The sequence below is a fragment of the Nomascus leucogenys genome, chromosome 16 (assembly GCF_006542625.1).
Source record: "Nomascus leucogenys isolate Asia chromosome 16, Asia_NLE_v1, whole genome shotgun sequence".
NCBI classification, from domain to species: Eukaryota; Metazoa; Chordata; class Mammalia; order Primates; family Hylobatidae; genus Nomascus; species Nomascus leucogenys.
Window position 1 is genome coordinate 36,692,115 of NC_044396.1, and position 14,592 is coordinate 36,706,706.

The window sequence follows — 14,592 nt, forward strand, 5'->3', positions numbered from 1 at the left end:
GGGGTATGACCTCCTCACGCCCTTGGGAGCACCTGGGACCTCCCCCTGCCCAGCATCTACCTTCCTCTGTACCACCTAAAGGCCTGAGGACTGATCACTCTAGGAAGTGGAGCACGGAATGCCTCAAATTACTAACTCACACAGAGAGAAAAATAGTAACTTGACAACCACAAAAAGATGATGCAAACACTGACCAAATGGTTAGAGTGGAAACAACCAGCAAAGGCACCAAGTGTCCTGAAGAGAACCCAGGGTCTGTCGAAAAGGCATAGCCCAAAACTCATCAAGAGGAAATATCAGACAAACCCACATAGAAGGACACTGTACAAAATAACTGGCCTGCAGCCTTCAAAATGTCAAGTCATGAGAACTAAGAAAGGTTGAAGAACTATCCCACATTTAAGGAGGCTAAAGAGTTACAACTAAAAGTAACACATGATCCTACACTGAATTCTAAACCAGGAAAAATGCAGCTAAAAAAAGAAATTAATAGGGCAAGTGAAAAATGTGCCTATTGACCGTTACTTAGAAGAATATGTATCCATGTATTTTTCCTGATTTTGATAATAATACTGTAGTTACGTAAAAGAATGTCCTCACTCTTAAGAAATAATACAATGGGCCGGGCGCGGTGGCTCACGCTTGTAATCCCAGCACTTTGGGAGGCCGAGGCGGGTGGATCACAAAGTCAGGAGATCGAGACCACGGTGAAACCCCATCTCTACTAAAAAAATACAAAAAAATTAGCCAGGCGTGGTGGCGGGCGCCTGTAGTCCCAGCTACTCGGAGAGGCTGAGGCAGGAGAATGGCGTGAACCCGGAAGGCGGAGCTTGCAGTGAGCCGAGATCGCACCACTGCACTCCAGCCTGGGCAACAGAGCGAGACTCCGTCTCAAAAAAAAAAAAAAAAAAAAAAGAAATATACAATGAAGTCTTCAAGATCTATGACACCTTCAGCTTATTCACAAACAGTTCCAAAAAAAAGTCCCATGTAAATATAAAAACATGCACAAACACACAACAGAGAAAGTACATGCAATAACATAAATGGTATAAAACCTTAATAACTGGTGAATCTAGATAGAACACATGGAGTTCTTTTTACTGTTCCTGCAATTGTTCTGGAAGTTTGATACACCAAAAAAAGTTATTAAAACACTAACTTTTGTCTCTAACATGATAGATTTTGTTTTGTCACCTAATTTTGCTTACTTTCTGCTTTTCTCAATTATCGAATCATCTAGATAGAGTACATGTTTAACAGGCAAATCCTTTAAAACAATCACAGTAACTTCCTTTATTAATCTAAAACTTTTCAATGAGTTAACAGAACTCAAAAAAGAAAATTAAATACTACAAAGATACATGCTATCACACATATTCATTTTACTAAGTGATGTATTTGTCACGAATACTCAAATAATGGCACTCCTTATATAAATGTGAATTTTAAAAGCTATAAAGGTTAACTAGTTTGTAATTTTGGTCTCTAAAATATACTTGTTATTACAATCTGTAAGAAAATTGTGACTCTTTCTTCATGAACTCTGCATATGTACTGAGGATGTCACAAAAAGCAGACACAGTGCATGAAATCTGTCATACAACTTTCACTTAATGTTTCCAAGTCAATAAGATTCAACAATAAAATAATGATTTACATAGGTAAAACCTCACAATTTTTTTTCCGTATTTCTTTTTTTGGCCTCATTAATTTGTATTAATTACAAATTAATACTTGACTTCTACTTTGAAGATAGTAAAGCTTAAATTCTTACAAATACTTCAGTCTTTCTCCCAACAGAATCTTTTTGCTTGCATCGGATGACAATGTCTCTTTTCATTCCAGTTTAAGTAAGTCTGTGCCCCACCCCAACTCTGAAGTCCTACTTTTTCTTTTCTTGACTAGTAATATTTTGACCTGGGCAGATAATTTTTTTCTTTGACTCTTTTCCCAAACCTATTTTTTCTATGATGACATTTTTTTTCCCAATTCTTAGCTACCGTTAGTGTGCTTCACCAGTTATGTTTTAAAAAGCAATAAAAATCTAGTGAAAGTAAAAATACAAAATTACTGTTGAATTTTCTGAAGTTTTTAATTCCTGACTGATTTATTCAACAAGTTTTTTTTTTGCAAAGCAGTGTATTAGGAGCCATAAAAATTTCAAGGTATTTAAGACAGTACGTGTCTTTGAAGATTTTATAAATCTCAGTAAGCTATAAGTGAGTAAATGAAAAATGTTTTTAATACCTCAACTATATTTCTTTATCACAATTAGAGTCAGATAAATTAGGGAAATTACAAAAACAGCAATCAAACATATTTTGAACACGCTCGGTTTAAATTTCAGAAGTTACAAAAATACAGTCCTGCCTATTATAGTTACTCCATTTCCATTTTAATTACAATACACATCACAATTCTTCTAAACCTTACCTGACAAGGCTGAAGTCTTCAGGTATCCATCCAGGCAGGGGAGAATGTCTTTGTAATAAGGCTGCATTACATGTTTGTCAATATAAATTGACCATTCTTCTAGAGCATTCAGGCCTACTTCTGCCAAGGGGGTATAGCTCAGGCCCAGTTTGAAAGCCATCTGTATGTTAATACAAACAAGTTAAACTGAAACACAGGAAATATAAGATTTAAAGAAAAAAAACACCAAGCAATTGTGGTTTCTAATTAATACTCCTTTTTATTGCTGGATGCCCAACACCGCTGGAGAATGCAGTCCACGTAATTAGGAGGAAAGCAAGCAGCTGTCTCTGTGGCTGTGGTACACCGCAGCCTTTTAAGGCACACAGGTTTAACTCTCACATTGACCTCCAAGTGTAGTTCAGAGTCACCAAGGGTCTAAGTCCCAAAGCCAGTAAGTGGCAGAAGCAGACCCTGACCCGGGCATGCCTGTGAGGAAATGCCTGCTGGGACTGCCAGGGCAAGAGGATGGTGTTTCCATGTGTTCTGGGACTCACAACAGCGAGGAAGAGATGGCTGTGTTCAAGACAACGCCTACCTGCAGCGCAGGAACGTAGGCTCTAACATCGAGTTCAATGATGTCGTGTGGCAAGGACAGAAGAAAGGTCAAACAAGAGGCCAAAAGTTCATCTTTGTACTGCTTCATTTTAACTGCCACCTTAACAAGAAAGACAGTAATGTATACCTGAATAGAGTCTACATTTGAAAATCAACTAAAAAGTATCTGCCCTGTTCTCAAATACAAAAATGGGCACGTAGCCTATATCGACATGACCACATTCACTTACAAATTACACACTAACCTCCAGGAAAGTTAATTTGTTGAAATGCTTAATATCTACTACATGGAAAAACAAGAATCTATTTCATCTTGAGTTGTCATCACTCAACTGAATTATGTTAAGAGAACTCGAGGGACTTTTTTTTTTTTTTTGTAATCTAGAGTCGTGCTGTCAGCCAGGCTGGAGTGCATGGTACAATCTCGGCTCACTGCAACCTCTGCCATCCTTCAAGTGATTCTCCTGCCTCGGCCTCCCAAGTAGCTGGAATTACAGGCACACACCACCACATCTGGCTAATTTTTTGTATTTTTAGTAGATGGGATTTCACCATGTTGGCCAGGCTGGTCTTTAACTCCTGCCCTCAAGTGATCCACACACCTTGGCCTCCCAAAGTGCTAGGATTATAGGCATGAGCCACCATGCCTGGCTGAGGGACTTTTGAAGCACAATAACTTCCTCTATTAGTTTTTTTAGGACCTTACTCCCGCTCTAGATTTAGCAAACACATTTTTATTTTTATTTATGTATTTATTTGAGACACAGTCTCGCTCTGTTCCCCAGGCTGGAGTGCAGTGGCACTATCTTGGCTCACTGCAACCTCCATCTCCCCGGTTCAAGCGATTCTCCTCCCCCAGCCTCCTGACCCGACACAATTCTTTTTTTTTTTTTTTTTGAGACAAGAGTCTTGCTGTGCCGCCCAGGCTGGAGTGCAGTCGTGCAATCTCAGCTCACTGCAACCTCTGCCTCCAGGGTTCAAGCAGTTCTCCTGCCTCAGCCTCACAGCCTCCTGAGGAACTGGGATTACAGGCGTGCACCACCACACCTGGCTAATTCTTGTATTTTTAGTAGAGATGTGGTTTCACTACGTTGGTCAGGCTGGTCTCGAACTCCTGACCTTGTGATCCTCCTGCATCGGCCTCCCAAAGTGCTGGGATTAAGGGCATGAGCCACCGCAACCAGCCCCAATTCTTAAAATAATTATTTATAATCACTAGGATTTTTTCAGTAGACATTCATTTAAAAACAGTTCATGATGACACTAAGATAAATCATTTGAAAATTACCTCTTTGCCAAATTTCACAAATAAAGCAAAGCAAGAATACTTTTCTGGGTCTTCTGGAGAGTGTTTCAGACTCTTTGGACTAACTCCCTGTCAAATAAAACAGCAAGTTAGTACACTGAACAAGAATCAGGAGACTATATCCCAATCCAATAGTGCCCAGCCTGTCTTCAGAGGGGTGAATCCATTTCAAGTTACCAACATCTAATGAAGACAGGAGGCAGAATCAGCTCTGCAGACATTTCAAGGCACAGGCCAGTCAGAACAAGAGGAGGGAAGGTGGCAGCTAGTGAGAAGCCATGGACACAGCTAAGTCCATTCCCTCTTCCTCATCTCACCCTGTAATTACCCAGGTGGGCTCCTCATGTGACTGACTGGAGCGTCGAGAATGCTAATCCAGTTGTTCTCAAACTTCACTAGGTGCCAGAATCACCTGGGGGCTCCTAGCACAGGCGGCAGAGCCCTGCCCCCAAGGTTTGTGATGCAGGAAGCAATGCTCAAGGCTGCTGGTCCTGGGACCATACTTTGAGAGGCTTTGTTAATCTTACATAATTAGCCAGGTGCTTGAGCATCGGGGCAAAAAATGCTGCTAACCTTTTAGAGTGCTATCCAACTGCCACTCACATATCAATTTTTTTTAAATACATATAACAAAATTAGTAGACTTTAAAACCGCACAGGCCACAATCACATATTTTATGATACATTTATATATACTCATGACCTAAAAAAACGCAAGATTCAATGTCCTGCAAAAAAGACTCACCTCGAAATATTTTATTTTCTTGGCATTTCTTACTGTAATAGAAAGCAATTTGTAGAAACCACTGATGAGGGGCAACCTTGTAGATTGTAAAATTAATTCATATGAAAATGAGTACACCCATGGTTCAAAAAATTCTGCTTGTTTCTCAGGGAGAATCTCTCTGTAAAAACAAATTAGAAATTGAAGGTAGAAATTTGTATCATTCTGATCTTAAAATTATAAGGGACATAATCAAACAACTAAGCTACAATCCCATCGCGTAACATTTTGAGGTATCCTAAAATGTTTAGTTATATCTATAATCCATTTTTCTCTACCTGAGGATCTTTTAAATATAAAAAATAATGAAAACTGTAAGCTAGTACACTTAGATATATTTTAAAGACCTATATAATCGATTATAGATCTTGCCTTTTATTATTATTATTATTTTTTTTTTTTGAGACGGAGTCTCGCTCTGTCGCCCAGGCTGGAGTGCAGCGGCGCAGTCTTGGCTCACTGCAAGCTCCGCCTCCCGGGTTCACGCCATTCTCCTGCCTCAGCCTCCTGAGTAGCTGGGACTACAGGCGCCCGCCACTACGCCCTGCTAACTTTTTGTATCTTTAGTAGAGATGGGGTTTCACCGTGTTGGCCAGGATGGTCTCGATCTCCTGACCTCGTGATCCACCCGCCTCAGCCTCCCAAAGTGCTAGGATTACAGGTGTGAGCCACCGAACCCGGCCTATTATTTCATTTCTTACATCTATATAAGGAATTTCCTATATTACAGCCAATAACTAACAATCATTTTCATTCTTAAATAATTAGAATTTTACAAAATACCTGCAAAATTCCACCAGGTTAATGAAAGCCGAAAAATCTTTAGGTTTAGCCGGATGCAAGTTAGCCGCTGGATCTGAAGTCGGGATCATCCAAACACCAGGCGCCTCATCTCCGTTCTTAAAGAGTAATTGTAGCAAAGAAACATTGTACCATTCACTCAGGAATCACTCAACAAATAACTTTCCAACTGACTTCATGGTCAAGGCCTGATGCTATGAAGAAAGTGCAACAGCGAGAAAGACCAAGATGGGTGCTCAAGACCTATGGTCTGATAAGAAGGGCAGGACTTGCAGAAAGCGTTAACCAAAGGACTCACAGGAAGCGATGAGAGAATGGGACAAAAAGGAAAATGCCAGAAGTGGGCAGCACTTCTTGAGGGAGCTAGCAATAATGCCTTGACAGAGACAGAATTTTAATAGATAACCTAGAGATTTCCAGTGAAGAAAAAGAGAAATACAGAAATTATTAACAGTATTAAGAAAGATAAATGAAAAATATGGTATTTTGGAAGTGCATGAAGATCAGTTTTAAACACGTTAAGTTTGTGTCACCAAATCTGTGTTACCAAACACAACTGTGTATTCAAATTAAAATGTTGCACAAGTAGTTAGAAATACAGAGCAGGAACCAAAAAGGGAGGAGGAGGCTGGAGACCAAACATATCTGGGAAGTGCTAACAGGTGGTCACTGATCTGTTGGAATGAAGCTGCAAGGGCAGGGAACAGAGGAGAAAGGGAAGCCAATGAAGACAGCAACGAACACACACGTGTTCTAAAATGCAGGTCTGTCAGCTGACACAGTTCCAGGAAGTCCCTTTGGGCAAGTTTTTTTCTTAAATAAAATTATTTTAGACATTTGCAAAGCACAGAGAGCAATAAAGCACACATCAGTGTTGCTACCTATCATCCCGCATGAAAAAGAGAATACTCCAAGTGCAACAAAGGTGATGTGACCACGGGCTTGTACTGTTTCCCTTCATGTTTCCTCTGCACATCCTCCCCATTACCTCTTGTCTAACTTCTCAGGACTGCAGTGGAGGTACTGACGCATGAACTCGAATCAGCACCATCTGGTCTGAAACAATCACTGCAGTCGAAAGCAAGCAAGACGCCTTCCAGGGATCTCAGCTCTTTCTCACCAGCCAAATTACCATGGAGTCCAGTTACCACCAATGCCTCGGACCAGAGCAGGGCAGCTCCAGGCTGGTGGACTTAAGCCATGACTTATCCTTTTGTTTTTCTGAGATGGAGTCTCGCTCTGTCGCCCAGGCTAGAGTGCAGTGGCGCAATCTCAGGTCACTGCAAGCTCCGCCTTCCGGGTTCACACCATTCTCTTGCCTCTGCCTCCTGAGTAGCTGGGATTACAGGCGCGGCCACCACGCCCGACTCATTTTTTTTGTATTTTGTTTGTTTGTTTTGAGACGGATTCTCACTCTGTCGCCCAGGCTGGACTGTAGTGGCCCAATCTCGGCTCACTGCAACCTCCGCCTCCCAGGTTCATGCCATTCTCCTGCCTCAGCCTCCTGAGCAGCTGGGACTACAGGCGCCCGCCACCATGCTTGGCTAAATTTTTGTATTTTTAGTAGAGACGGGGTTTCACCGTGTTAGCCAGGATGGTCTCGATTTCCTGACCTTGTGATCCGCCTGCCTCAGCCTCCCAAAGTGCTGGGATTACAGGCATGAGCCACCACGCCCGGCCTTTTTTTGTATTTTTTAGTAGAGACGGGGTTTCACCGTGTTAGCCAGGATGGTCTCAATCTCCTGACCTCGTGATCTGCCTGCCTTGGCCTCCCAAAGTGCTGGGATTACAGGTTTCACCCACTGCGCCAGGCCTAACCCATGACTCATCTTTAACTCAGGCTAGGAAAATGGGATGCGAAAAAAAGGGAGGGCATTTTCTTATTTCTCTTCCTATTATCTATATTTTCCTATCTCAGGAACACATTTAACACCTTGTACCATAATTTGGAGTTTCCTTAACTATAAACAAGAGCAACCCCAGGTTTCCCTATCCTACACAGGCATTTCTACATAAAATAAGATTTCTGTCACTCTTTACTATTGCTAAGGAATAAGAAACAAATGAACCTAGTAAATAAATTTTTCAAAAAACAAAAAAATTAACATATATAAATTACTTTTTGAACCTTCTAGTAATAACATTTTCTATACAATAGGTTACATCCAACAGAAATGCATCAATGGCACATAATAATCCTGAAGAACCAAATTTTATCCAGTTCTCCTCTACAAATGTGCTATTATCCCCTAAATATTTATATGCAAAAACAGTTGATACAAAAATGATGAAAAATTACTACTGATAAAAATTTCTAACCTCTTGTTCCCCAACAGTCTGTGTTTCTAGTGTAAGATCCAATTTCTCAACAATCTTCAGAACGGATTTTACAAATTCATCATAAAGTAAATGATTCAGACTTTCACTGGAGGAATTCACAGAGAAAAATGTTTCATCCGCTAAAATGGAGTCCTTTAAATAAAGAAAAACAATAAACTTCAAAATCTTGTGCAAAAAAGTATTAGTATGAGTATTTTATAAGCATTAAGACACATATACAGATATGTGTGCCGATTTGCATATTATGGAAACAGTGATGATAAACTATAGCAGATTTATCTGGAAGTTTTCAAGTTGCAAGATACCTTCCTAAATTATTATAACAGCATCGTTTCAGTCAGATATCATTTATCCAGTCATGTAACAAATACTTACTCTGTATATAGCAGTAAGTGAGAAGATTTAGGCCAATCCTTGTCAAAGCATTTACCCCAATTAATCTGTGGATGTGTATGTATAAACACAAATATGTGTAATATGCATATATAGACACTATATCTTTTATGTCTGTGTACATGTAAGTATATGCACATATACTTATGTGCATAAATAACTAAATATGCACGCATATATAAACATACACATACATACATACATACATACAAATACATATATATCCATCCTCAGGCTGGACCTGTTAGGAAGAACAGCTTAGCATGAGCTGTACCATCCTGCTATTTAAAGCTACATGAGGACTCAGCTACAGTCACTAATGTTAAAGGAGTTCTATGTCTGTGTTTCTTTCAATTCATTTATTTCTACTCTCATTCTAACTTCCTGATTCATACTGTTTTAATTTTTTATTTTTGAAGTACACTGTTTTAAACTTTTGAAAGTTAGTAAAATATAATTCTGAAATAAGTCTTATGTCTAAACTACGGAGACTAATAAAGGAAGTAAGGTACATTTATAGCTTTCAATGGTAAACGTTACCATCATCTGGTCAGAGCTCAGGAGATGTCTGAAGAGATCCACGTAGTCTCTGTATGTGGGCACCTTCCATTTGCCAGTTCTGACTTCCCCTGAAGCACGGTGGTCTTCAGATTCAGACTCAGGGCCCTGGCCAGAAAGACAGCATAACAATATGTAGTGATGGATTCTCAGAAGCAGCACTGCTGCCAGAACATGCTGGTTTTCAGAATTTTCTAAATTAAACTTCCACCCATAGGAGACCATATGATTAAGGAAGACATCATATTTAAAAAGCATAATTTAAAAAGCTGAGGCCAGGTGCGGTGGCTCATACCTGTAATCCCAGCACTCTGGGAGGCCAAGGTGGGCCGATCACCTGAAGTCAAGAGTTCGAAACCAGCCTGGCCAACATGGCGAAATGTCTCTACTCTAAACACAAAAATTAGCTGGGCAAGGTGGCGGTTGCCTGTAATCCCAGCCACTTGGGAGGCTAAGGCAGGAGAATTGCTTGAACCTTGGAGGGGAAGGTTGCAGTGAGACAAGATCGCGTCACTGCACTCCAGCCTGGGTGACAGAGCGAGACTCTGTCTCAAAAAATAAATAAACAAATAAAAAACAGAAAAATATGTGATTCTTCTGTGACTAAAACTGTGATACACCAACAAGTATTTCAATACAATATCCACTGAATGTGCTATAATCATTTATCTTGCTTTCGTACACAGTTCAATCTTTCATCTCATCATATGTCCTATAATTTCTGGGAACTAAGATATGCCTCCCTCAGCAATTTGTCCTAGAGTTTCAAGAGAGAAAACATTTCTGGTTTACAAAAATGTATAAAACCTAAAGTTATGCTTAAAGATGTTTCACACCTTAGAAGTGTATTCACCCAACAAAATACAGAGGTATTATGTCCTACACTTTTCAAAATGTAAGGCATTGCTAATAACTAAGAAAAAAACGGCCACTTTTGCAAAATTATATTCGAAAACCTCAGCAACATTCCTAGCTTTCAGTGATAACAGATTAATTTTCTAAACATTAAATTCAGAATTTACCTTTGGAAGGACCACTGGTTTAGAACATATTCTGATTAAACCCTGATGCACTGAAAAAAGAAAAAGAAAACAAAAATGAATGAAACACTGAAAAACAGAATCAAAACTCAAAAACAAAAAAAAAACAGTCATATTTTGGAACCCAACTTTACCTCTCAATTTATTTTCTAAGTTCATTAACGGCTTTAATTTTAAAACTTAAAACTATTGGCCAGGTGCAGTGGCTCATGCCTGTAATCCCAGCACTTTGGGAGGCTGAGGCAGGTGGATCAAAAGGTCAGGAGTTCGAGACCAGCCTAGCCAATATGGTGAAACCCCGTCTCTACTAAAACTATAAAAATTAGCCGGGCATGGTGGCGGGCGCCTATAGTCCCAGCTACTCCAGAGGCTGAGGCAAGAGAATCCCTTGAGATCGTGCCACTGCACTCCAGCCTGGGAGACAGAGCGAGACTCTTGTCTCCAAAAAAAAGAAAAAAAAAACAAAACTTAAAATTATTAAAATTCAGAGGTAATAGGATGAAAAAAGGAAGAGATTTTGGTCCACCAAAATTTAGGAGTTCATCAAAAGTTGTGTCAAAGATACAAAAGAATTTGGTAACCAGATTCTCTTTACCTATATCAAATAATGTGTTAATTATCCCTCATTACTCATAAATACAATAAATTGCAAACTTACCCACAGTACTAATGCAATTCCTGAGAACTGGCCCTTTTGCTGCCAAAGCTAGGAACACCTTCACTATGGCTCTGCAACACACCAACTGCATTTTTGGACTGTACTGTGGGAAACTGTCTATCTGCATCACCACAAGGTGCTCCAGAACTGGAGTATACACCTCAGGAACCTACCGGAAATAATCGGCAAACCGTGAGTTAGAGGAGGTAATCAATGAATACAGGAATAATACAAATATTCAAAGTAATTACAACTGAATTAGATACTTATTAAAAGAAAAACATGGTTTGTCATCTAACCTGCTGCTTAACATTTATCACTGTGACTGCCTTAAAACACACACACACACACACACACACACAGAGTAAAAATTGTCTTGAGGTGCAATTCTATCCCAAGCAACAATTCCAAATCTTTCAGAAAGATGGAAAGAGAAACAAATATTTTCCTGTTCTGGATAACAAAAAATCAAGTTTCATGACAATAATTCTATTGCCACAAAATACTAACTAAAACTGTCACGTTGTTCCCAACAGTGCCTACACTAAATGTATCGTATGACTCCATCGAATTATTTGAAGAAATGAAGATTAAATACTTAAAACTGTGCTCAGTTTAGTTCACTTACTGTGTCAAGGTACAGCAAGACGCTTGCAACAGACTGGAGGAAGCTTGGCATCTGATAAACACGGTCGTCACCAGTGTCTGTCTGGGTGAGGAACATCTGCTTGCAGCGTTGAATGAGCTCAACGTACATGAAGTCAACATCTTTTGCGTTTATAACCTTGCAGGGCTTTAGAAAAGGTAAAACAGAAGTCTTCATCAATCTTATCAAGATCAAAATAATATTTAAGGTGCCATGTTAAGCCATGTGATTAAAAACACAAGTTTAACAAGGCTTCTTTTTTTTTTTTTTGAGACGAAGTTTCACTCTTGTCCAGGCTGGAGTGCAATGGCGTGATCTCAGCTCACCACAACCTCCAACTCCCAGGTTCAAGTGATTCTCCTGCTTCAGCCTCCCGAGTAGCTGGGATTACAGGCATGCGCCACCACGCCTGGCTATTTTTTTTTTTTTTGTATTGTTAAGTAGAGACAGAGTTTCTCCATGTTGGTCAGGCTGGTCTCAAACTCCCGACCTCAGGTGATCTGCCCGCCTCAGCCTCCCAAAGTGCTGGGATTACAGGCGTGAGCCACTGTGCCCAGCCACAAGCTTTTTAATTAAGAAGAAATACAGATATAAAATACAGTATCTGGCCGGGTGCAGCGGCCCATGCCTGTAATCCCAGCACTTTGGGAGGCCGAGGAGGGCAGATCACTTGAGGTCATGAGTTTGAGACCAGCTTGACCACCATGGTGAAACCCCATCTCTACTTAAAAAAAAAAAAAAAAAAAAAATTGGCCAGGCATGGTGGCACACAACTGTAATCCCAGCTACTCATGAGGCTGAGGCAGGAGAATCGCTTGAACCCAGGAAGTGGAGGTTGCAGTGAGCTGAGATCACGCCATTGCACTCCAGCCTGGGTAACAGTGAGGTTCCACCTCAAAAAATAAATAAATAAATAAAATATATCTCATTATAAAGATGCTTTGTACAATAATCTCTAATCACAGCTTAAATATGTATTCACACAGGAAGCATTTATTAGTTGTCAGCTATGTTCTGGGCACTGTTTAGACAGTGGGTACTGAGGACAAATGAGAGGCAGTCCCTGCCCCAAGGCTGTCCACCTACAGGAGAGGCCAAGAATCCATACATGACTGGAAGATGTTCCATGTCACACACTATACCACACCAGAGCCATTTTTTCAAACTCACAAATGTGCTAATGTAATTGCTCAATTTCAGACTTTTCCAAGGCTTCTTTTCTAGGACTTCTGAATCCAGTCCAGACTCCCCAAGGATCTGATGGTGCACCTCTTCAGATCCATTTCCCCTCTCCTGTCTATCATGCTCTAGCCACAGGGACAAGATCAAGTGGGGATAGATCACTGTGTAAAGGGAAAATCCCATGCGATCTTTTAGCTCAGAGCCTTCTGCCATTCTGTTTCTTCTGCCCTAAGCATATTTAAAGTAGCCAAGAGACAAATGGAGATGAAGATTAAGAGAAAGGGAAAGGCTGGGCACTGTGGCTTACAGCTGTAAGTCCAGTGCTTTGGAGACTGAGGCAGGAGGTTTGCTTGAAGCCAGGAGTTCATGACCAAGTCTGTGTAATGAAGTGAGATATCGTCTCTACAAAAGATTAAAAAATTTGCTGGGCACGGTGGCTCATGCCTGTGGTCCCAGCTACTCGGGAAGTTAAGGCAGCAAGATCGCTTAGCCCTAGAGGTCAGGGCTGCAGTGAGTTATGATTGTACCACTACACTCCAGCCTGAGAGGCAAAAAAGAAAAAGAAAAGAAAAAAGGAGAGGCCAGGAGCGGTGGCTCACGCCTGTAACCCCAGCACTTTGGGAGGCCAAGGTGGGCGGATCACCTGAGGTCGGGAGTTCGGGACCAGGAGAAACCCCGTCTCTACTAAAAATACAAAAAAAAAAAAATAGCCAGGCGTGGTGGAGCATGCCTGTAATCTCAGCACTCGGGAGGCTGAGGCAGGAGAATTGCTTGAACCCGGGAGGTGGAGGTTGTGGTGAGCCGAGGTCATGCCATCGCACTCCAGCCTGGGCAACAAGAGCGAAACTCCAACTCAAAAATTAAAAAAAAAAAAAAGAAAGAAAGAAGAAAAAAAAGGGAGAGATTGGAGAAAGGAAAAGGAAATCAGTTGTTTTTTCTACAAAGCAGAAGTCACAGAATTCCACTAAGAGGAAATAACTAGGGTTATTCTTAATATTTTACATTTTTTTAAGAGATAGTGTCTCTGTTGCCCAGACTGGAGTGCAGTGGCTCGATTACAGCTCACTGCCACCTCTGCCTCCTGAGTTTAAGAGATTCTACTGCCTCAGCCTCCCAAGCAGTTGGGATTACAGGTGCGCGCCACCATGCCAGGCTAATTTTTGTATTTTTAGTAGAGACAGGGTTTTACCACCTTGGCCAGGCTGGTCTCAAACCCCTGACCTCAGGCAATCTGCCCGCCTCGGCCTCCCAAAGCAGTGAGATGGTGAGATTACAGGTGTAGGCTGCCACACCTAGCTAATATTCTTAAATATATCTCTTTCTGTCATATAAACTTTTTTTTTTTAACTTCTCTTTCTAAAACTTTGTGAAATCAACTACAATTTTACTTTAGGAATAAGGAGCAGCATAGCACAGAGGGGAAACATGGTGTTTCTATTCTTCACACTTGGACTTATGCCTTGGTTCTGTCAATTCTGAGTCTCTTGACAAGTTTCCTAATTTCTCTGCGTCTCAGTTTGCTAATCGGCAAAACAGAGTAACACTCAGCTCCTAAGGGTTAGGAGAATTTGAGAGAATGCATACAAAGAATTCTAGTACACAACAGACACTGAAGAAATCTTAACTGTTAATAAACACTACTAATACAGTGACCCTCAGGATATGCGGGAGGGATTGGTTCCAGGCCTCCTCAGTATACCTAAATCCATGCATACTCAAGTCCCACAGTCACCCTGTGGAAGCCTCATATACAAAAAGTCAGCTCTCTATATAAGTTTCACATCCAGCACACACTGTATTTTTGATCCGTATGGTAGAAAAACATCTGCACGTAAGTGAGCCTGCGCAGTT

The 14,592-nt window shown here is 40.7% G+C and overlaps 1 protein-coding gene across 1 annotated transcript in view; it reads right to left on the bottom strand.

Moving 5' to 3' along the window:
• Positions 1-14,592, bottom strand: part of PRKDC (protein kinase, DNA-activated, catalytic subunit) — a 184,772-nt gene that overhangs the window by 150,285 nt on the left and 19,895 nt on the right. Inside the window, exons 12-21 of the mRNA XM_030795536.1 lie at positions 11,542-11,706; positions 10,914-11,082; positions 10,238-10,287; positions 9,198-9,323; positions 8,244-8,396; positions 5,907-6,022; positions 5,085-5,244; positions 4,322-4,408; positions 3,014-3,133; positions 2,437-2,596 (exon numbers count right to left, since the gene is read on the bottom strand). Coding sequence (XP_030651396.1) covers positions 2,437-2,596; positions 3,014-3,133; positions 4,322-4,408; positions 5,085-5,244; positions 5,907-6,022; positions 8,244-8,396; positions 9,198-9,323; positions 10,238-10,287; positions 10,914-11,082; positions 11,542-11,706 — 1,306 coding nt within the window. The remainder of the gene's footprint in view (positions 1-2,436; positions 2,597-3,013; positions 3,134-4,321; positions 4,409-5,084; positions 5,245-5,906; positions 6,023-8,243; positions 8,397-9,197; positions 9,324-10,237; positions 10,288-10,913; positions 11,083-11,541; positions 11,707-14,592) is intronic.